The 23421-nt window shown below is 29.9% G+C and overlaps 1 protein-coding gene and 1 pseudogene across 5 annotated transcripts; both read left to right on the plus strand.

Moving 5' to 3' along the window:
• The first annotated feature begins 60 nt into the window (after positions 1-60).
• LOC111315675 (putative wall-associated receptor kinase-like 16) lies at positions 61-3260 on the plus strand. Of its 4 annotated transcripts, XM_089749509.1 has the most exons (5): positions 63-198; positions 288-361; positions 492-1100; positions 1215-1385; positions 1814-3260. In XM_089749509.1, the coding sequence occupies exons 2-5, from the start codon at positions 352-354 to the stop codon at positions 3016-3018; spliced, it is 1995 nt and encodes a 664-aa protein (XP_089605635.1). In that variant the 5' UTR covers positions 63-198; positions 288-351; the 3' UTR covers positions 3019-3260. The 4 variants fall into 4 exon arrangements, with proteins under 4 accessions (XP_022773316.2, XP_089605635.1, XP_089605634.1 ...); XM_022917581.2 differs by having other exon boundaries at positions 61-198; positions 275-1100; XM_089749508.1 differs by having other exon boundaries at positions 63-361.
• A 3268-nt stretch (positions 3261-6528) lies between these two features.
• LOC111315148 (wall-associated receptor kinase 2-like) lies at positions 6529-10544 on the plus strand (annotated as a pseudogene). Its single transcript, XR_016330764.1, has 4 exons — positions 6529-7418; positions 7701-7867; positions 8591-8848; positions 9576-10544. The product of XR_016330764.1 is annotated as a wall-associated receptor kinase 2-like (transcript).
• Positions 10545-23421: the final 12877 nt, after the last annotated feature.

The raw sequence follows: 23421 nt of genomic DNA on the forward strand, positions 1-23421 counted from the left end.
TATGCTTCAAAACCGCGTCTCCAACAAAAAACGCACAGATATGTAGAGACTTGGACCTTACGGAAAAATTGAAGGCAAGACCAACTTATTGTTACTGAAAGCAAAATAATGGAACTTTCTGCTTAAATTTCTTTTATAGCTGCACTGTTGGATGAATTGGTTGCCCATAGAAGTTTAACTTATATAAGGGCCGGCAAAGTAAGGCTTTTCTTCTTTAAACCGTCCTGTGTCGTTTGAATGAGTTTTTATGAGGTTATATCAAATGCTTTTGCAGTTCATGCTTGCAGGGGTGATATTGGCATCCACTGCAACACTGATAACAGCTCAAGCTAGGCCTGGCTGCCGCGACCTATGTGGGGAGGTAAGCGTCCCTTTTCCCTTTGGCATAGGGGAAGGTTGTTACCTAAATAGAAGTTTTGAGATCAAATGTAATGATTCTTCCCACCCTGCACAACCATTATTTGGTAATGTTGATGTCAAAAACATTTCAGTACGTAAAGGTGAGATGCGTTTCTTAAAATTAATAGCAGAAGATTGTTACAACGAAGCTGGTTTACAAGTGCAAAGAAAACAAACTAGCTTAAGACTAGGTAAATTCACCATTTCTGACACCCAAAATAAGTTTATGGCCATTGGTTGCGACACATATGCTACCATTCAGGGTTATCAAGGTGAAGATAGGTACACAACCGGATGCATGTCCATATGTGACAGCCAGAAAAATGTTAATGATTCATGCTCTGGTGTTGGCTGTTGTCAAATTCCCATTCCCAAAGGTCTGGGGAACATTACGCTAGCAGTAAGTAGCTATGATAACCATAAAAATATAACGGGTTTCAACAACTGCAGCTATGCCTTTGTTGTTGAAAATCAGTTCAATTTCTCCTCCAAATATCTTAAAGGTTTTCAAGGTGAAACAAAGCTTCCCATGGTGCTTGATTGGGCAGTTGGTGATGAAAGTTGTGAATTAGCTGAACAAAACAGCTCAACCTTTCTATGCAAGGCAAATAGCACATGTGATGGATCCTATAATGGGCGTGGTTATCGTTGCAAGTGCTTCAAAGGTTATGAAGGGAATCCATACCTCCATGGTTGTCAAGGTAATTGTTTTTTTTTTTCTTTTATAAATTTTTTTATCAGTACTTGAGGTATTTATTTTGTTCTCACTGTTATCATTACTTAGACTTCTACTTTTCTCTGTTATCATCTCTCAGATATTAATGAGTGCAACTCTCCATCGCAAAATGAATGCGAAAAACCAGAGTATTGTGTCAACACTATTGGAAATTATACTTGCAAATGTGGAAAGGGTTATCATGGTGATGGTAGAAAGGATGGAACAGGCTGCATTCCCAATCAAACACAGCTGGTTGAAATTGCCATTGGTAAGTACATTGATTGAATTATACAAATAATTACAGCATCACTTAATTTCTTCCAAAGTTATCTGGCATATATATACTAGTATTAGGAATGGTTCGCAGACCAAGTTTAAGTTTTAGTAGTTCGGTGTTCAACACATTAGATCTGCCAGAGGAAGTAGTTTAGCCACCAATTCCTTAACTGTTGGTTTATAAAGCAGTTGCAGAGGATGAATTAGTTTGGCAAGACAAAAGCCTAAAATAGTCTTGTAAAACAATTGACAAGTGACTTTTGCAGAAAAATGGCCTTTGCAACAATAAGTTGAAAAGTTTACAAATCTTCACCTTTTTTTCTTTTTAGCAAGAAATCCCTAGGAAATCCTACTCCTATGTAATATCTCACCCCCAAGATTATGGTATGTAGGGAATAATCGAATTTATTTCAAATGTAGGTATAACCATATGCATTGTAGCTGTAGTTTCTGGCAGCGCTTGGCTACACTTGCTGCGCAAGAAAAGAAAGCTTGTCAAGCTCAAAGAACAGTTCTTTAGACAAAATGGTGGTTTGATGCTTCAACAACTCACTGGAGGAGAAGCATCATCTGAAACTGCGCGCATCTTCACTGCAGAGGAACTTCAAAAGGCTACAAACAACTATGATGAATCCAGGATTGTTGGTCGTGGAGGCTATGGCACAGTATACAAGGGTATCTTGGAAGGTAACAATATGGTTGCTATAAAGAAATCGAAAATAGTGGAACAGAGCCAAATTGAGCAATTTATAAATGAGATTGTTGTACTGTCAAAAATCAACCATAGGAATGTAGTCAAGCTACTTGGTTGTTGTTTGGAGGAAGAAGTCCCATTACTAGTTTATGAATTTGTTACTAATGGAACCCTTTTGGACCACATTCACGATAAAGGGAGGGCAGCCACCATTCCTTGGGAGACGCGGTTAAGAATTGCAGCAGAAACTGCTGGAGTGCTGTCATATTTGCATTCTGCTGCGTCTATACCAATTATCCACAGAGATGTGAAAACTACCAACATACTCTTGGATGACAACTACACGGCCAAGGTGTCTGATTTTGGAGCTTCAAGATTGGTTCCAGTAGATCAAACTCAGTTATCGACAATGGTCCAAGGAACTCTTGGCTATTTGGACCCTGAATATTTGCATACAAGCCAACTAACTGAGAAGAGTGATGTCTATAGCTTTGGAGTTGTTCTTGTTGAACTTCTCACTGGAAGGAAAGCACTGGCTTTCGACAGGCCTGAGGAGGAAAGGAGTCTAGCTAAGTATTTCCTTTCTTCATTGAGAAAGGATCGCTTGTTTGATATCCTAGAGAGTCGTTTAGTGGATGAAGAAAATAGAGATCAAATCATGGAAGTAGCTAAGTTAGCAATGAGGTGCTTAGAAGTTAAAGGAGAGGAGAGACCTTCAATGAAAGAAGTCGCAATGGAACTAGAAGGATTAAGGTTGACAGAGAAGCATCCATGGGTTAATGTAGAATCGAATTCAGAGGAGACTGAGTATTTACTAAATGGAAAACCATCCTCGAGTTACAGCTATAGTGGCAGTAGTAACAACACGTCAAGTGGGTATGACAGCATAAGAAGCCATGTGGTAATATTGCCTTTAGATAATGGAAGATGATGGCTCCTAGATTGCCAGTAAATTCCAATCTCACGATCCTCTTCTGCACTACACAAATGACATTTACTGCTTGTAGATATCTCATTTTATCGGGGATCTTTTGAAAAATTTATTCATCTTTGGTAAAATTGTGGTTTTCTTAATTAGGCTTTAGATTATTGAATCAAAATATTTGGGGCTTGAGTTGAAATGAAATCGACCTGGTTTGGGATTAACATAGCCCAATCTTCCTTTTTCGTTTACATCATTTTATTTTATTTTATTTTGTAGATTTTATTTATTTATTTATTTTGAAAGAATGAAAAAAACCACAGAAAATAACGATAATCGGATGAGAGATAATAGATAAAAATTTTGAGAATACTCCCAAAAGTAAGGAGATAAGCATTGAACTTTTTCTATTAATTGAGTTGTTAAATTATCATTTTTAAAGAAAATGCTAACACTTCGAAACTCAATCCGTTTATATCTGGAATTCCATCTCCAAGCTTAACTCGACCCCTGTATAAGCAATACAATTCTCAACTCTTGGGGTGAAGGCAGACCCAAAAACAATCGGTGAGAGCAGCAAAATATAGAGAGAAGATGTAATTTTAGGCATTGATAGTTGGGAATTTCGGAAGTTCATTTTAGAGTTTCTATTTAGGTTTCTCAAACCGCGAAGAAGAGAAACAATTTTAGGTGGCTTTCAGCCGCACAATAGCTAAGCAAGTGGTTCTGGTGGTGACAATTCGTAGTTGAAGCTTGGAATCTGTCGTTTACAGAAGGTAGCTGCTCGTGAGGAGATTGGAGGTGACGCTGCTGGATTCTAGAGGGAAGGACCGGCTGGTTACAGGGACCTCAGAAAAAGATAGAGAGCGAAAGATTTTATAAAGTGAAATGGTTCAGATTCAAGAAAAAAAGGAAAAAAAAGAAAATCAACCTTTGGTCTGAATTAAAAAGATTCAAGCCCACAAACCTGAGGTCAAGAATTCCAAGCCCATTTTTTTAGCCTGGACCCGTTTTGATTTGGGTTGTAACTCACTCTCAGGTTTCCTTTCCTTTCTTTGTTTAGTTTTTCATTGTTTATCTTTCATCATTTATTTACTTATTTATTCATTTTTTAGTACTTATGTATTCTTAAAACTTTAAAAAAAAAAAGGTTAGACTCAATAAAAAATAAATTTATCAATGTGATTTTCTTTAATTAAGATATTATAAGGGTCATGCAAACTTTAAATAGTAAATAAAATTTTCCTTAAATGGAAAACACGAACATGATTTGATTGATAGTTTTTTTTTTTTCAAAATAATCGATAATTTTTTATAAGTTAAAAATTATTTTTTAAATTATCAATTTTACTAAATTATTCGAGAAATTTATAAGAAAATGTAATAAAAATATTTTGAAATCCATTCTAACAAATTATTGTAGGATAAATTTCAAATTAAATCTTATCAAACTATTAAAGAAATTAATTTTTTTAAAAGAAAATAAATTTTTTAAATTAATTTTATTAAATTATTAGAAGATTTAAATTTTAAATTAAATTTGATCAAACTATTGAAAAGTTTAATGATCATAAAAAAACATTGTGAAAATAAAATTTTTGAATAAAAATCCTATTAACCTCTTGGATAATGTATCTCAAAATAAGATCTAAAATCTTACTAAACCATTATAAGATTTTATTACTTTTGAAAATAATTAATTATTTAAAAACATACTAATGAATTCAATGATAGAATCTCTTTAAAATAGATATTAGTCTCAATGAATACGAAAAAAAATTTCTTAATTTATTATTAACCTATTTGAGTAATTTATTATTAACCTATTTGAGTAATTTTAAGATTTAAATAACATAAAATCAATTAAAACCATCATTTGAAAGAGCAGTGTGAAAATGCTAAAATCTTCTTCATTTATAACTATATCTCAAATAATTTTGATTTTGTAAAATTAGAATATATCTTTTTAATATATATCCGAGTTAAACAGATTCAATTAAACAATTAAACGATGACTAATCACACATAAAAATATTAATGATGACTTTTAAAATTGAATCTAACGATTAACTTTTCATACCTATATATTATAACACTGCTTAAATTGGAAAATTATATTACTGTATAATTTTTACAACTGGCAATTCTCTTCCTTTTTATCAGTCCATCAAAGTTGACTTGTATAAGCTTGCAAACACGCTCGAAGAGTAATAATTTGAACCAGTTGGCCTGGAACATGTTACAAAGTTCAAACTCCAATTGAGGTTTGATGGTTCAGTTTCTGTTATTTACAAACTAGAAAGTTCATATTTCTTAAGTTGTATTTAAAATCTGACTTCTATATTTGCCAAGAATCAAGGCACTAGATAACCACGATTGGTAGACTCAGTTATATAGCACCACAGTTCATGCTGGAAGTCTCGGTTTCTGGCTGCTGCATCTAGTTTCTTTCCATAATCAGTAGTCAAATCTTACGCCATAAGGATTTTAACATTGTTTATAATGATATGAAGACGTCTCTCCAAATTTATAATCTAATAGTTTCCAGGAAAGTACAACATATAAAATGACATGAGATAAATACAAGTGCAAGATATGCATATATTATATAGAACCCATCCTTTTCAGACCTCAGCAGCCACAGCCTTTACCGTTTTCACTCAAATTTTTACATGATGTGGAACAATAAGTCAGCCGTTAGCCTTGGAAGTTTCGGTTAAATATTTTATTTTCTATCCTTAAACCTCATCGAAAAATGCCTGGTGGTGTAAGCAAATAACTGCAGAATCTGATTTTTAATCAGAAGAATGGAATTGGCACAAACAATTGGGCATTTGATAACAAGCAACTACAAAGATGTTGCGCTTGATTGCAAGAGTGGTAATCAGGCTTGGCTGTTGCTTTTTCATGAGTATGTAAAAGACAAAGTGAACACCATGAAGATGTTTCACTTGAGCCCAGTGGTTGTTGGTTCTTCTACTTTTAAGCCATTCTGTAACACCCCAAATCCATTGAGATATTATAATTGAGATATTATAAGGATCTGTTATGGTATACATATAGAGAATTGCTCAAACTTACAAAACGCCTTTTGTGAACAAAACCCGGAAATTATAATATACACGGCTCATCAGAGTTCATCCCTACCAAACAAGGGAGAAAAAGGACAGAACAGAAAGAAATAAAATAGACTTTTAGAAAGAAATAAATTATACGTATTGTCATTTGCATTCGTCAAGGCTTTGGCACCCTCATTTTTTATAATGTCGCTTTTATTTTATTACTAATTAATTCACCTTGGCGGCCTGGTCAAGGAAATGGAACTACAACATTAAATGAAAATATGGCTCCATTTGCAGGACTAAGTCCAAAAGAATTGACAAGAAGATTTTTCAACGATTAGTGAAACGCGATTTTAAATCTCTATATATCTATCATAGCATAATCTTAAATTATATCGATGTGGGATTAGAGTGTTACAAAAGAAGTCCGTTGAAAGCTTTTGAAATCACAAAATGGATATTTTCCCGACAAGTCCTAATCGTAGAATGAAAACAATGGCTTTGCATCGATTGCTTTTGCAGCATGTCATGTTTGTGTTTATCATTTTTGCAAGAGAAGTGGCCTCACAAACCAAGCTAGGCTGCACTGATCGTTGCGGTTCCCCTGAGATTCCTTACCCTTTTGGAATAACTGATGGTTGTTTCCTTGACGAATCATTTCTCATTACTTGTAACACCACTTTCAGCCCTCCAAAACCATTTTTAGGACAAGGCAATACACATGCTTTAGTCCTGAACATTTCTCTAGATGGTGAATTGCGATTATCATCCTCTATAGCCCGCGAATGTTATAATGCGTCAGGCCGGCTAATTGAGGAGAGAACTTCTCGGCTCGATTCGACAAAATTCCCCATTTCAAATACACGGCTGTTGGTTGTGATACTTTTGCAGCCATTGCGGGAACAAGAGGACAAAACTATACAACTGGACGCCTTTCCCTTTGTGACCAACTTGACAATGTGGCTAACGGATCTTGTGCAGGCATAGGCTGTTGCCAAACTATGATCCCAAGAGGAGCAAGGAATTTTGGTGTAGCCGTTGCCAGCTTGAACAATCACTCTATAGTTCGCAGCTTCAACCCGTGCAGCTATGCCTTTTTGGTTGAAGATGGGTTTTATAACTTCTCCGCTGCAAATCTTATAGATTTGCGGGGCAAAGAAGACATGCTTGTGGTTCTTGATTGGGCTGTAGGAAACATAACATGCCAAGAAGCTCAAAATAATTTAACTACCTATGCATGCCAGGCAGCCGACAGCAAATGTTTGGATTCGAGCAATGGACCTGGGTACCGGTGCAGATGCAAGACAGGTTTTCAAGGAAACGCTTATCTTGTTGATGGCTGTCAAGGTACAAACATAGTATATGTGTTTACTTGTTTCTCTTAAGTTTATGCTTTGAATAATTAAGATGTATAAAAACTTAGATGAATGCAGGTTTAACTCAATTGGTTCATACAAATATCTTAAGAGATTTCATCTAGCAAGTTTAGAGTTCAAATCAGAATATTTACAATCCCTTTTCTTATCTTAAGCTGCAACTTCTTTTGTAATAAATAAAATCTTATGCGATATATCTTTTACTTTGATTGGAAGTTGGATTTCGTTTTTGATGGGCTCCATTTTCTCTCAGATATTGAGGAGTGCAGAACTTCAAATCCCTGCAGTGGAACATGCACAACTTGCCTGGAAGTGTTTTGTGCTCTTGTCCAGAAGGGTTTGCAGGGGATGGAATGATAAATGGCACAGGCTGTCGTACAGTGAATCCGGGCGATCAAAGGAGCTTGATAATTCCATTAAGTATTCTGTCACGGAATTTTAGCTCTAAGACAGTAGTTTAACAATTCTAATTTCCTGCAATTGACATATAAATGTTAATAATCACATTAGCACTGAAATTATTATATCGTTTTTGCATCACTTGATCATTGATATTATGTTATCTTGTAGCTTTGGAGCAAAAGAATTATTAACGTGATTGGCAACACTAAGGAGATTTAAAAAGAGTCAGAATTGGATACTACTTTTTTGACTTGTTCCTACACCTCTCGTTTAATTCGAATACGATTCTTAGGTAGAAATCTTAATAAGTTTAGGTAAGCACTTAAACGTCAGACATTTTATTGTGATGATATTAAACAAATAATAAAAAAAATCAATGAATAGAAAACTTAACTGTTCTATATTTATTTTATAATTATTAAGATTTGAATCATGATTGCAAGAATCAAGAATTCAACATTCTAGCAATGCAACCAATTGCGTGACTGTTGGCAAAATGTTTTATTTTATTCAATGCAGCGCGGTTGCCCCGTATGATTCAAACGCTTAACTAATTTCTTAATTCCAGAATTGAACTTGTTAAAATGGAAAAATGGCAGCTAATTCGGAACCCTTTTGTCTTAATAGTTTTATGTGCAGTCCAACTAAGATTTTTAAGCTTGAATCTTTAAGACTATTTCATTTGTCAGAATCTAAAGGAGAGTTTTGGAGTGTTTTTAAATGTGATAATTTTCTGTGCAGGTATCAGCATAAGCCTCTTGGTGCTAATTGTGGGAGGATGTTTGATATATTGGGGATTGCAGAAAAGAAAGCTTATCAATTGGAACTGCCAGAATTTATACTGCAGAAGAGCTAAAGAAAGCTACCAACAATTACCATGAAAGCAGAGTCCTTGGCCAAGGTGGCTATGGAACAGTCTACAAAGGAATATTTCTAGACAACAAAGTGGTAGTCATTAAGAAATCTAAAATTTGTGACCAGAGCCAAATAGAACAATTCATCACTTGTTTTGGGAATAATGATTCAAATCTCATAAAAAATTTGTTTGGGATTTGTTAGAGATTTGTTTGAGATTTGTCAGTATTGCTTGATGGACAAAAAAACTTACAAAAAAAAATTCTAAGAGAAAGAAGATTCTTAATAGGTAAGTTTAACTTGGAAGAGAAGAATTCTAAAATGAAAGAGATTCATAATAGACAAGTTTGACTTACAGGAGAAGAATTCTAAGAGGAAAAAGATTCTTAATGGGTAAATTTGTATGGTTATAAATAGGTGAAGTCTCTACAGGGTTAGGTATGAGAAAAAGATATAAGAGAGTTGTAGGGTTTTGTGAGATAGACACCACATAAGAGTATTGGGGCTCTACGTCTTATGGATGTGTATGTTTGTTTGTGAGTGGACTAGAGAAGACTGAAAGGATCTACATAGGTATGGTGTATGGGAGCATACGTGTATGTGTTTGGTTATGTTGAAATGGTGCACAAGGGTTTGGGTTAGTGTTTGTTTGGGTTGAGAATACTCTATAGGATTAGAGAAGATTGAGAGTGTCTTATGAGTATTGATTGATGCATGTTTGTAATTCTCTACAACTAGTGGATCTTGTTTCTCATCCATGGACGTAGGTTGATTGGATCGAACCACGTTAAATTGTTATCTTTTGTATGTTTGATTTATTATTTGATTTCGTTTCTGTTGGTGTGATTGGATTTGAGGCTTTTAACCCAACATCACTGAGGTGCTTGTGCTTTCACAAATTAACCATAGGAATGTGGTTAAGCTATTAGGGTGTTGTTTGGAGACCGAGGTGCCTTCACTGGTTTATGAATTCATTATCAATGGGACTCTTTCAGTCCATCTTCTTGATAAACTCTCTGCGCCTCACTTCCATGGGAAATGCGTTTGAAAGTTGCCACAGAGACGGCAGGAGCGCTTGCATACTTACATTCAGCGACGTCGATGCCTATAATTGACAGGGATGTGAAGACTACCAACATATTTTTAGACAACAGTTACACAACAAAAGTGTCAGATTTTGGAGCTTCAAGGCTGGTGCCATTGGATCAAACGCAGTTAACCACTTTGGTGCAAGGAACATTAGGATATTTGGACCCAGAATACTTCCACAGTAGTCAACTAACGGAGAAAAGTGATGTTTATAGCTTTGGGGTTGTTCTTGCTGAGCTACTAGCAGGCAAGCAAGCTCTTGCTTTTGATAGGCCTGAAAAGGAAAGAAATCTTGCTATGTACGTTGTTTCTTCAATGAAAGAAGATCCTTTGCTTGAAATTCTGGATGATCACATCGTAAATGTGAGAAGTATTCAGCAGATTAAGCAAGTGGCTGACCTAACAACTGGTGGGTTCGATACTATGAGAGACCAAATATTCTCACCACCACTTAATGGTGGCAGGTGATCATTAATTCGCCCAGGAAGATTCATTTGCAATTGTGCACCAAAATTTTGTTTTTGATTGTTTGCAAAATAAACAAAAGGGGGTTCATAAATTATTCATATGATCATCCCTTTTAATTGAAGGAATTGGTTCATATTTTTACTTTTATCATCATCGACCAAAATCCAAAACCTGGAAATTAAAAGAATGGTTTAAGGCACGCACGCTACTTTCAGAAGTTGAAGCTTTACAGGGGGGCATAGTTCCACATGACTGATCTATAGTCTCTTAAGCTTATCCTGAAATAAAAGAAAAAAAAATTAGAAAGGTAAGATATTTCATGTGACAATTGGGCCGTCAATATTCATTATCAAGCAAGCTCTAAAGATAGTTCATGTGAGCCCAATCGATGATTGTTTGTCCTTCAACCCTGAAGCTACTTATTCCCACCAAACAGGGAAAAGGATCCAGAATCAAAACACAGACAATATGCATATGGTCATTTGCTTTCATACGAGGAAGCTGGAAAACAAATTTGCCATTGTAATTTTTTTTTATGCAATTCGTACTTTATTTATGGACAAAATTTACATGAAGTTTATTAGGTGAAATTTATAAAATTTTTTATAAAAAATGATTTAATAAAAAAATTAAATTGATGATTGATAGAGATCAATATGAAGATCAATAATATGTTAAAAAATTATTAAAAATTTGATTTATAATTCAAATTTGAACGATACTTATTTAACGGTAAAAATTCTGTCAATATTTTTATTAAAAATGTTTATATAAAAATTTATATAAAATATTTTTAAAATATTTTTAAATTTTACATACTTAAACCATATAACAAGGTCTTTCAATCTATTAATTTTAATTTTTAATTTTTATTTAATCATTCTAGCAAAAAATTTTATGAATTTTACCAAAAATATTTCATTTAAATCTTTTTTCTTTATTTACTTATTCAGCCCCGCTACTCTGGCCAAGATTTGTAGACACCTCGGACAAATTGCAAAAATGAATAAATTAAAAAATTTTTTACTCTATATTTGAATAAAATATTAATAAAAGAAAGGAAATGAAAGCAAAAAATCAATTCTTTATTTGGATAATTTAAATTAATAAAAAAATGAAATTTTTTTTACAATCATTGTTTGATTAAAAAATGAAAAAAAAAAGAAAATGATTTATTATAATACTTTTTCCAATTATATCATGAAATGTTTTATTTATCATATGAATAACCTAAAAATTAATTATTTTAAATAAAAAAGAAAGAAAAAAATTAATAAAAAATGTATTTTCATTAATTCATGAAATAATGTTTAGAATTATTTCTATATATTTATTTTTTTTCAGAATTAATCCCAATGTGAAAATTCAAGAATTTAAGTTTGTCTTAATAAATAAAATTAGTTATAAACTTGTATTAATATTTTCTTACAAGTTTAACAAACTTTAGTAAAATAGGCATAATTTCCTCAATTGTACAAAATTTTTCATGTACATTTTTATCTCAAATTTATTAAATAATAATAAAATATCTAAAATAATATAAGATCTAGTACAAATTAAAAAAAATAAAAGATATGATTATATTTATCTATGAACAATAATAAATTACATAAACCAATAATAACTTCAAGTTTTTTATATTTTCATTATAACTTCAATTAATTTAATTATCAAATTGAATTAATTAAAAATTAATTTTTTAAAAAAAATTAATTTCAATAATTTATAGAAATTAATTCGATGATAAATTAATAATCAAATTAAATTAATTCAATTAATTAATTTAATTAAAATCAAAATATTAACATCTCTAATTTTTCTCATCGTGATTTGGACTTATAAAAAATGTTAGTTGAAAGCTTTGGAAATCACAAAAATGGATTTACTTCCAACCATTGATAAGCATATACTCTCCTGGAGCACTTAAACTTTATTATAGCTCCCTTTGAAGATATTTTTAATTTTTGTTTTACATTTTTTTTTTACTTTTAGTTTTGACTTTTCTCTTTCTAGTTATTTTTTGTTTAAAAAAAAAAGCCAAAGTAACAAGCATAAATATAGAAATTTTTTGGTGAAGTTATTTATTCATATTATAAACGACCAATTCTTCGTGACGCAGCGTAAAATTAATATATAGTATCTTTGGATTTGACATGAGTTGTGAAAATTCCATAGAATCATGTGCTCAAAAATTTTAATTTCTTTCATTGTTTCGAGATGCTATTATCTGAACAAGAGTGACAATGTAGACGTCTTGTCTATTTGGTAATTTAATAGAAAGAATAATGTAAATTCAACTATACGTCTTGAAAAATAATATGATTTAATGAAATTCATAAACATGAAAAAAAAAAAAAAAAAAAAAAAACCTCTTTATGTTGGCTAATTTGGCAAATATTAGAAACTCTGGCCCATGTTGTCAATTTTGTGAAGTCAAATGTTTTGTATACCGTTGACAAAAAATAATTCATAAACTTTGGGCTAAATAATTTAGCTACAAATAATTAATGATAATGGAGTTGAAATTGATTAATTAGTAATAATTATTTAATTAAGGGCAATGGTAATGAAAATCCAAAATCCCATGGACCGAATCAATAGGAGTAATGCTTAAAGAGTCCACGTCATATAAAACTCTGACAATTGACCATAAAGAATCTAGTTTAACGGCGATTATGGGCAGTTGCCAATAGGGGTGTGTGAATGATGTGCAAATGCTCTTTGAATTTGTCTCAGAATAATTTTTAAATTTTATTTAATTATTATTGAGTGAAGTTTAAATAATTTAATTTATTAAATGAGTCAAATTTAAGTATTTTAATATTTGATTTTAATAATTAAAAATTTTATTCAAGATTTTATATTTTAATATATATTTTTTATTATTTTAATTAAAAATTATTATTATATCTTTATATATAAATTTTAATATGAATTCAAATTTGAACAAAAATAATTAAATTTGAAATCAAACATAATAATCAAAATGTATTTTTTATGCGGTAAATTAGTTTAATTAAATAAACTCGAATAACTCGGTATTTATTTTGATTGAATTTAAATTTAAAAATTAAAATTTGATCCAATTTAAATTAAGTTTTAAGTAATAAATTTTGAGTTTAATTCAAAATTTTTATTGTATCAACTCAATTTGGTTCTATTACATTTTTAATTACCGAGAATATCACATTTGGTGCTAAGGGGACACTGAATATAATAGTTGAGGCGAGACTAAAATCAAAGGGTTAGGAGGATTTCAACGTGATTTCCTATTTCCAAACATATTAAAAATCTATTGATTATTGAACATAGCAATTAGAGAAAGTTCATAACTAGTGGAGATGTTCCAACGTTCATCATTGCAGTTGATAACATTCAGGTAAAAAGAAGTTAGGTTTGAAGAGAAAGAATGTAGTAACGATCCATCTAGATATTTAACCAATAATTACATGAAGTGAAAAAGATTTTCATTTCTTAATAAAAGTATCAAGGATGAAATCGTCTTATTGTTTGATTAATTAAATGCTCCTAAAATTTTACTAAAAAACCAACCAAGACATATATACATTTGTTAAGTGTTCCTTTTAAGAAAGTCATGGGTGATTGTCGTAATGGTTTCGAGGGTCGTTAAATGAATTTAAAAAAAAAAAGTTACTATAAATATTTTTTGATTAAGTATGGTTGACTATGTATTGAAACTTACTCTTTTAATAAAATCTTAAAATTAATTAAAATTTATTAAAAAAATAATTTTTTAGTTTGTAAAAATAATTTGGCTTCGAGAATCGATTACGCATAAGAAATGATTAACATCCACACAATGCCCGTTAAAAAAAGGTATCAATTAATTATGTGTTATCTTTTCTTTGTGAAATAAAAATAGTATATCCATTCTTTTATCTCATGTACTTTCTTTGTCCCCCTTACAAATGAATAAGAAAAATGTGTGATGCATTTTATTTATTTTGAACTTAAAATGATGAAAAACTAACCGATAACATGAAAAACCCATCATTACTTTTTAAAAGTTGATAAAGATATGTAGAAAAGGACAAGAAAAGTATGACAAGACATTGATATTGCAAACATCCAGAAAAGGTAAAAGATATTAAGGATAGGTTAGTCTTGTGGCAATTGTTGAGAATTTTGAAGACCAAAGTAAAAAAGGCGAGAAATTCTAAGAACCACCTACCACAATTGGAAATGAATAATTTGATTATATTATATATATTACATTTAGAGCATTTGGTACATGCATCCATGAAAGGTTAAGATCACAAGTTCTAACAAGAAGAAAGATTTTTCGTTCCTTAATGAAAAATAGATTTTTGGCCTTTGTAAAAGGATAACAATCCAATATAAGACTTCAATCCTCAAAAAAAAAAAAAAAATTACTTTTTTAAAGATGAGATTTAAGTTTCAAGAATATTTTAAATTTTCAAAAGTTGTAGAGCCTATACTTAAAGGAACTTTTTAAAGTTGTTAAGCCTCTACTTAAAGGAGCATTCATTATCAAGATTTATAAGTCGTCCAAGGAGAATATTTTAAATTTTTAAAAGTTGTAGAGCCTTTACTTAGAGGAGGTTTTTGAAATTATTGAGCTTTTGCTTAAAGGAGCATTCATTATCAAGATTTGTAAATCTTTCAGGCAAAATATTTTAAAATTTCAAATGTCATGGAGCCTCTACATAAATGAGCTTTTTAAAGTTGTTAAGCATCTGCTTAAAGGAGTGTTCATTATCACAATTCGTAAGTTCTCCAAGCAAAATACTTTTAAATTTTCAAAGTTGTTGGACCTCTGCTTAGAAAAGCTTTTTAAATTTTTAAAAGTCATCGAGCCTCTACAAAGAGCAACCTTTTTAAAATTGTTGAGCATCTGCTTAGAGGAACGTTCATTATCACAATTCGTAAGTCCTCCAAGCAAAAAATTTTTTAAAGTTGTTGGACCTCTGCTTAGAAAAGCTTTTTAAATTTTTAAAAGTCATCGAGCCTCTAAATAGAAAAACCTTTTAAATTTTTTAAAGTTGTCGAATCTCTACTTAGATTAGCTTTTTAATTTTTAAAAATTGTTGAATCTATGCAAAAAAGAGCCTTTCAAATTTTCAAAAAAAAAAAACTTCATGTTCAACATTTAAGATTTTCATATCTATCTATCTAGACAAAATTATTGTCTTTTGATTTTCACTTTATTCTTGATTCTCAATAATATGTAAAGAGAGACAACTATAGACATTAATTTTATTTTTAAAAAATAAGAAATAAAATAAAAATAAGTGTTAATCAATTTAAATATTTTGATAAATCTAAGTTAATTTTTTTAATTATTTTTTTGTTGCCTTTTACTTTTACTTTTTTTTCTTCTTTTCTTTCATCTTCCTCTAAGGTTATGGGTGCATTTATTGCATCGCCTGCTAGCTGTTTTGCCCCTGTCAACTTTATTGAATAAAATCTGACCATTAAAAGTCTACTGGTGGCTTTGAAAAACCAACAAAAACTTTAAAAATCTAGGATCTCAATTTTAGAAAATTTAGGATTTGAATCCCAAAAGAGCTCTATAAATAGAGCTTTTATCTTACAAATCAGAAAGAGACAAAAAAACCTCTATAAAAGAACATAAAAAACCCATACCAAGAATAAAATCCTACAAAAAAAAGAGGAAAAAGAAGCTCTACTTAAAAAAAAAAAACTTTGGCAGAAATAAAAAAAAATCTTTTTAGCCTATTGGAAAACCCAAAAAGAACCAAACAAACACAAACCCTAAACCAAAATTATAGTCCTTGAAACGGGATCTACAACGCCAAACAAAAAAAACCCAAAAAAAAAAGATTTTGACCAAAACTTTTAATCCCGATCTAAATCATTCAAGGCTATATCTTACAAAAAAGAAGTCAGATTAGGACTTAGGAGGCCAAGAAAAGTTTTTTGTGAATTTTTGAAGCTTTTTGGTGACCGAAGACAATGATGAAAAATAAATTTTTTTTTATCTTTTATAGTTTATAAAGAAAAAAAAAGTAGCTAAAACACAAAATGACATCATTTAAGGGCTAAAAGATCTGTGTGTGGATCGAGATTTGACCCAGGGTTTGTACACCTGACTCGATTTGCTGCTGACTTTAACCGGTTCACCTAAACTGATGTTGAACAGACTAAATCGCCCTGAACCGCACTAAGATCGTTGACCGACTTCTTTTGTTTTTTTTTTTTTAATTTAATTTTTGCTTTTATTTTTATTTATGTTTTATACATTATTTAAATAATATGCATGTTTAAAATTTAAATTTGTTGAAATACAAATATTTATAAAATAAAAATATTTAAATTAAAATTTATCTATATAATTTCAACCTAAAATTAAACAAATTTTGAGAAATTTTGTTTTAAAAAAAATAATAAAAGGAATAAATAAAATAAAAAAGTAATAACAATAAATTTTCAAACAGTTACAAATGTGCAACTTATAAAAAAAATTTTAGTTTTTACCAAAATGATGGTATATTTAAAAGAAAATTCTAAAATATTTGTTAAAACAAAATAAAAAATGAAACAAATAAAATAAAAGTAAAAACTAACAATAAAAAATCTAAAAAATTATGAATGAGTAATTTTTTGAAAAAATAAAATAAAAATATTTCAATATAAATTGTTCTAGAATTATGGATGATTTATGATTTAAACCATTCTTAAAATAACAAAAAGTCTTTATGAGATTCTAAAGATTACGAATGAGTGATCTTTAGAAGAAAATTTTTAAAAATATATATAAAATAAAATATTTCTAAATTTTGATAGAATGATGAAAATTTTAGAATAAAAAAAATTTAATAAAATTATAAAAGTTATAAAAGTTTTTATCAATTCGACGATAGAGCATCTTCAAAGAAATAAATGAGCTTCTTGAATACTCTTGAGGTAAAGAAAATTTTCTAAAGATTTTACTAGAATGGTGGAAAAACCTTACGAAATTTTTTAATATTTAAATAATTAAATTAAATAAGTAAAAATATGAAACAAAACAAAACAAAAGACCATTTAATTAAAGACCAATTTAGTGTAACACAAAGTTATTTGATACCATATTCGGATGAACACTGTAGGGGTGCTTGTCTTTTCTTACGCATAACTGTACCTCCGAACTTAGCTCTATAACGTAAACCAAAACTTATCTATTTTATGAAGTCTTAACTGAACTTAGGATTTCTTTGAAAGGAATAATTTTAACTTGGTGGCCAATCATACCTCAACAAAAAAAATTAGTAGTGACTCTTAACTTTTAAAAGCTAGCGATCGAGTCCTCGAACTGATATGTTATGACAATAAATATAATTAAATTTAATGTTCAATTACGTTAAATTATTCTTTGTACGAATGTTTTTTATTAAGTTTCACTAGCTTAAATATTTTATTGGTTGGCGTTTTAGCCTAAAAGTGGCATCTTTTGGCCCAACAAAGTCTTTTTTTTTTTTTTGTTTTATAGTAGATTTTACCTTCACTTTGCCAAAGGCTTTTTTTGCAACATTATTTTGCCTTGTGCTGATTTTTTTTTTCATTTTCATTTGTAAAGAATAATGAAGCGAAGACATCAGTATCACTTTGCTATTTTTATTGCCAGTTACTTGTCACATTAAATTCATTTTCAAATGCTTTATTAACACTAGATATGAATGGTGATGGTTGAAAAGGTTTTAAGATAACATGCTACAAAATAAATCAAATCAAAATTTATTTCCAAAGGAAAAAAAAAAAGATGCTCGCTAAATTTAAATTACAGTAAATTTTAAACTGAATTAGAAAATATATCAAAAGGGAACAACATTTAGAAATATCTTAACATTTCACCACAAAAATGAACGAAAAATAATAGAGTTGCATGAAATTAATCTAAACTTCAAGCAATCAACGATTGTGGAACTCTCATTCAGAACCATGTGCAGTGTCTTATAACCATATCTCATATAGAAGCTCTGTATCATCTATAACATAAAAATCCAAAAGCCCAGCTCCATAACTGTGACATCCCAATCCCATATCAGGATAATATAAGGCTTTGCTATAATATATATGTAGAGATCTAAACTCAAATTTATCAGGCATATTTTGTGGGATAAAATCATGCGACATTCGAGTCAAAACTGACAATACTTAGTAGGTTAGGTGTAGATCTCCACAAATGGTATTAGAGCAATCACCAGTTAAATAGAAGCTAATGCTACTCTATTAAAGCCACCTTTAAAATCTTGCAGGGGCTAAGTGCTACATGGGAGGAGCCATCTTTAGAATTTCAACGTCTGGTGTGATCTTATGATTTGTGTTTACTTTATGTTGGGCTTGCTTAACGTTTATGTGATTCGATGAATTTGTGTGGTTTGTGTTAGGTTTGATGAAGATGCTAAGCTTTAACGGAAGGAAGTTTATGACACCCAAATCTCACATTAAGATATTTTAAAGATCTGTTATGATATATAAGTAGAGGCTTAAACCCAAACTTGTAAAACATCTTTTGTAAGATAAAACTCTAAGATCTTTGGGTTAAAATGGATAATACCTCACAAGTTGGGTACGAATCTCTATAAATTGTATCAGAGTAGTCATCAGTCGAATGAGAGTTAAGTGTTACACCATCGGAGCCATTTTTAGAATCTTGCGTGAGCTAACTGCTACACGATGAAAGCCACTTTTAGAATCTCAATGTCTAGTGTGATCTTGTGATATGTGATATGTGTGTGCTTTGTGTTGGACTTGCCCAATGTTTGGTGTGATTTGATAGATTTGTGTGCTTTGTGTTAGGCTTGACGAAGACGTCAAGCTTTAAAAGAAAGAGTTTGTGACATCCCAATTCCATATTAAGATAATATGAGATTCTATTATGATATATATATATATAAAGAGATAGATCTAAACCCAAACTTATAAGACACATTTTGTGGGACAAAATCGTAAGACCTTCGAGTCAAAATGAACAATACCTTGTAGGTTGGGTATGGGTCTCCACAAGTGTAATAGTAATTTCTCATTATTTTAGAACATGTAAACTACAAACCCATTAAATATATAAAATAACCATAACAAATATTTAAAATACATATAGTTCATTCAAAAGCAAATAAAAACTAATAAACTCATAGGAAAAATCATGCCAAATTAATGAGGATAATAAGAAGTTACTATATTAAGACTTGATTTAAAGCATTTAAATTCATCAAAATTGACAACCTAAAGTAAATTTAAAGTAATTAAAAATATGATTAACCCAATTCAAATTGCATGCATCTAAATCTAGCGATGAAAAGGTAATAATTGAAAACAATATAAAAGATAAATAAATACCCTTAAAAATTTAAAGCAGAGCGTTGGTTACTTGCATGAGGAGATTAAGAATGAGGCATTGGTCGATGCTTTTGAAGTTATATTCTAAGTGAATCTTTTGGAAAATGCTTAGTATGGAATAATACATGCCCAATAATGATTAACATGTTGCCTATAATTATTCCATATCATATTCACAAACATCCAATTATTTACAGAGAACATAAACAAAAAATTTTGTTTAGAGATCAAATATCCATGTGAAATCCAAAATGAAAGAAAAAATCTACTTTCTGTACATCTTCTGTAGTAACGAATTCAACATGTCCATACCCCTTAAAATTTCCTTCAGTATTAGTGAAAAAACATATGTCCATAACCTCACTAGCATCTTTAAAGAAATTCTTTCTGCAAAATAACATTGATCAAATGAAAATAAAATTTTAAAAAAATCTATTCAGAGCGAGCTAAGAACCTAAATATACATATTATCTTGTTCAACTTGAAAAGGTAAGTTGCCAACAAAGAGTGTCTTTGATCTTGTAGTTTGAACTTGAAGAGTTGCATGAGTTTGGGGTTGCAAAAAAAAAAATCTTAGTTTATAAAATTAGACAACTTTCTTGGCATACTTCAAATCCTACTGCTTAGTAATTTTCTATGGTGTTGTAACATCCATCATTTTTACATCTATGTCCTATTTCCAATAATACATTAGGCAATCATCACATTAACCTTCTAAAAGTATAGAGTGAAAGACAGTGATTCTAAAGATCTATACTTTTTTCTTTGGAATTTCTTCATCATTTTCTTTTATCATCATCAAATGATTCTTCATATTCCTCCTCTTCACTACTACTTACATTTTTTAATAACTTTAGCCTCTTTTCCATTATTTGAAGCAACCTTGTACTACATTTTATAGAATTAGACAACTTACTAAATTGACACAAAAAAAAAAATCTAGAGAAGCATAGATGATCAAGAAAATTGGACCTTTTTGGCTATGTAACTTTCCCTACAATGTGAAAGGGAAAGGTAGCCATAAAAGAAATATTCTTTGGTCATAGTTCATACAATGTTGAGAGTCTCATAAATAATATTTACGAAATTAAATCCCTGAAATTAAGAGTTATTTATAAATATACCAATCTTTCATAAATTAACAATCATTGTAACCTTGTCAAAAGACAAAGTAAAATGTACATGAAACACGAGAAAATGCACACTCCTAATACTTCTGTTCTCATACCATCAAAGTTAGCATCAAATTTTTACTTTTTTAAAACCATTGTCTTGTTAGCAGGACATATCTCATTTTTACAAGTAATTGTAAGTATCCTCTACTCAAACACATTTAGCTATTTAATGAAAAAAGTTAGAATATTCATTGTTAGATACACATTAGAACCTTAGTTTTTCCCTTATCTACTAACTTGAATTTAACTACTAATCCAATCAAATATGTTCCATCATAAAATATAATTTAATAATAAAAAAGGGTAAACCTAATCTTTAATCTCCTTTCCTGCCTTTCTAATGAACAAAGCCTTTGATTCTAGAACTGGATAATCAACCTCTTCGAATCCAAACAACAATAAAACCTTTAATAATAGAAATAATGTTTAAGTGAAATAAAGTAAAATCATATAGTAAACAAAGTCACGTGTCTTTAGGAAGGAAGTCGTGAATGGTACATCTTATCTTAAAAGAACCATTAACATACTAACTATCAAAATAGTTTATGCAACTATGTTACACAACAACTAATAAAATTAAAACAAAGATAAAAGCAAATTAACATGTACTAAAAAGAAGAAACAATATCATTGCATTAAATGTGATGTAAAAGTCTATACGTGCACATAAGATTTTTCAATGTTATAAACAAAGTAAAAATACCAATAACAAATAGAGAACGTTACCTTCTTTCTGTGAATAATAGCTCATTGTTCATCTTGGATCACCATGTATTTTATGTCACCAAGGTACAATCCAATTGGAGCAAGTGATCGAAGTTCAGCAAAATCATTCATAATGGCATTAATTTCTTCACACTTGAACTGAAGCAGACATAAAATCAAAAAGTAATAAACACTGGTTGATCAGAAAAAAAAATATCGAAAAGCATAATATTGAAAACAATTCACCCTTTAATTATTTTCATTATTATGTTCTTTTTGCACATGATCACATATGTTTTGGTTCTTTATTACAGATAAGTAAATTTGATACAATTTCAGCTATATCTTTTATGTGTTTTTTAATTTCAACAATTTCATAAATTTTGCTTTGACCCTTTTGTAATAAAGGGAAGTATTCCATCAAGTTTAATATCAACTGTTAAGCAATGAACCCATGGTAGTGACCTTCATGTATTGTGATGCAAATTTCAATCATCTTTTTTTACATGTGGTCTTCTTGGTAAAATGGTTCATTGATGAATTCTTCCAAAGGCATCCACTGAAAAAAAAAAAAAAAAAAAACACAACAACCACACAGATAATTGCTTTTGGACTAATACAACATTAGTGAAAATAGATCTTTAATTACTTTAGCATCTTGAATTTCCTTTTCATTGACTAAGGGCAGATGATTCTTCCAAGAAAGCTACACTATTAAGGCAAATATTATTAGTACAATAACTGAGAAAAATATTGCATGGCATTAGATAGTAAAATGATGACTGATGCAAAAGTAGTGAAGTATAATGAAATAAGATCAAAAAAATTCAACAATTGGATGTTTGGTAATGTAGACATATACAATTTAATTAGGTGGTTCAGAATTAAAAGCTTCAGCTACCATCAATAACCTTTTTCTTGATAGCATAATGTTGAAAGAAAACAAAAGATTTATTAATGGAAAAGTTGAAAAAAATAGACAAATTAATTCATATGGTTTAGATTACTAAAGAGAGTAATGATCAGACCTATATGTGGCATAAGGCTAAATTGACACAAATCTGTTTAATTCAAGCACAATATATATACTATATATATTAATATTAATTAAAAAAACTTCAAATCAGAATTGAGATTAATTAAACACATCACTGTTCTATTCTTCTACTATTTATTTATAAATTATATGCAGTTAGGATATGAATAGTGTATATAATATCTAATGAAACCAAAAATAGTGTATATAATATCTAATGAAACCAAAAGCCTAAAATTTTCAATCATATTGTTATAAAAACATATAATCTTTGATTAAATAATTAATATTCCCATTTCAAATCAGTTATATATGAACAATCAAAAGTTAAATTGAAATAAACCTTTTTTTTATTTGAATGAAAACTAGTATAATTTTTCTTACACAAAATTAGTTAACCAAGTATTATCACATTATCTTGATGACTATCAAAATCTAAGTTCTCAAAAGCTACTTGATGGGCATGTCTATCAAAATGATTATTATTAAACCATTATTTATAAATGTTGATAATAAATAATCCAAAAATAGAGTACTTTACCTTAAAGCAATCATTTCGAAAAAAATTGTATCCACTTGCAAAAATAAAAAATCATGATTCCCTTTGAAGTTGTGGTCATCTGCAGAGATCCATTAGCAAAACTTAATTTCATTTGATTTAAATGATGTTTAATGCTTCTAAAACTAAAAAGAAAAAAAAAACCAAAAATCATACATCATACAAGGACAAATCTGTCAATAAATCATAGCAAAAAAAAAATCGTAACTTGAACTTTGAAAAAGAGAAAAAAGAACACCAAATTTTAATTTCAGCAAAGTGTGAACAAATATCAATCCTTTTAAAGCAAATATGATCGGTTAATAAATCATACATAGAGAATTGAAGCATAAGAATCAAATTAATTAGATACCTTTCAATA

The sequence above is a fragment of the Durio zibethinus genome, chromosome 20 (assembly GCF_047325235.1).
Source record: "Durio zibethinus cultivar Kanyao isolate XHJ-2024 chromosome 20, ASM4732523v1, whole genome shotgun sequence".
NCBI lineage: Eukaryota > Viridiplantae > Streptophyta > Magnoliopsida > Malvales > Malvaceae > Durio > Durio zibethinus.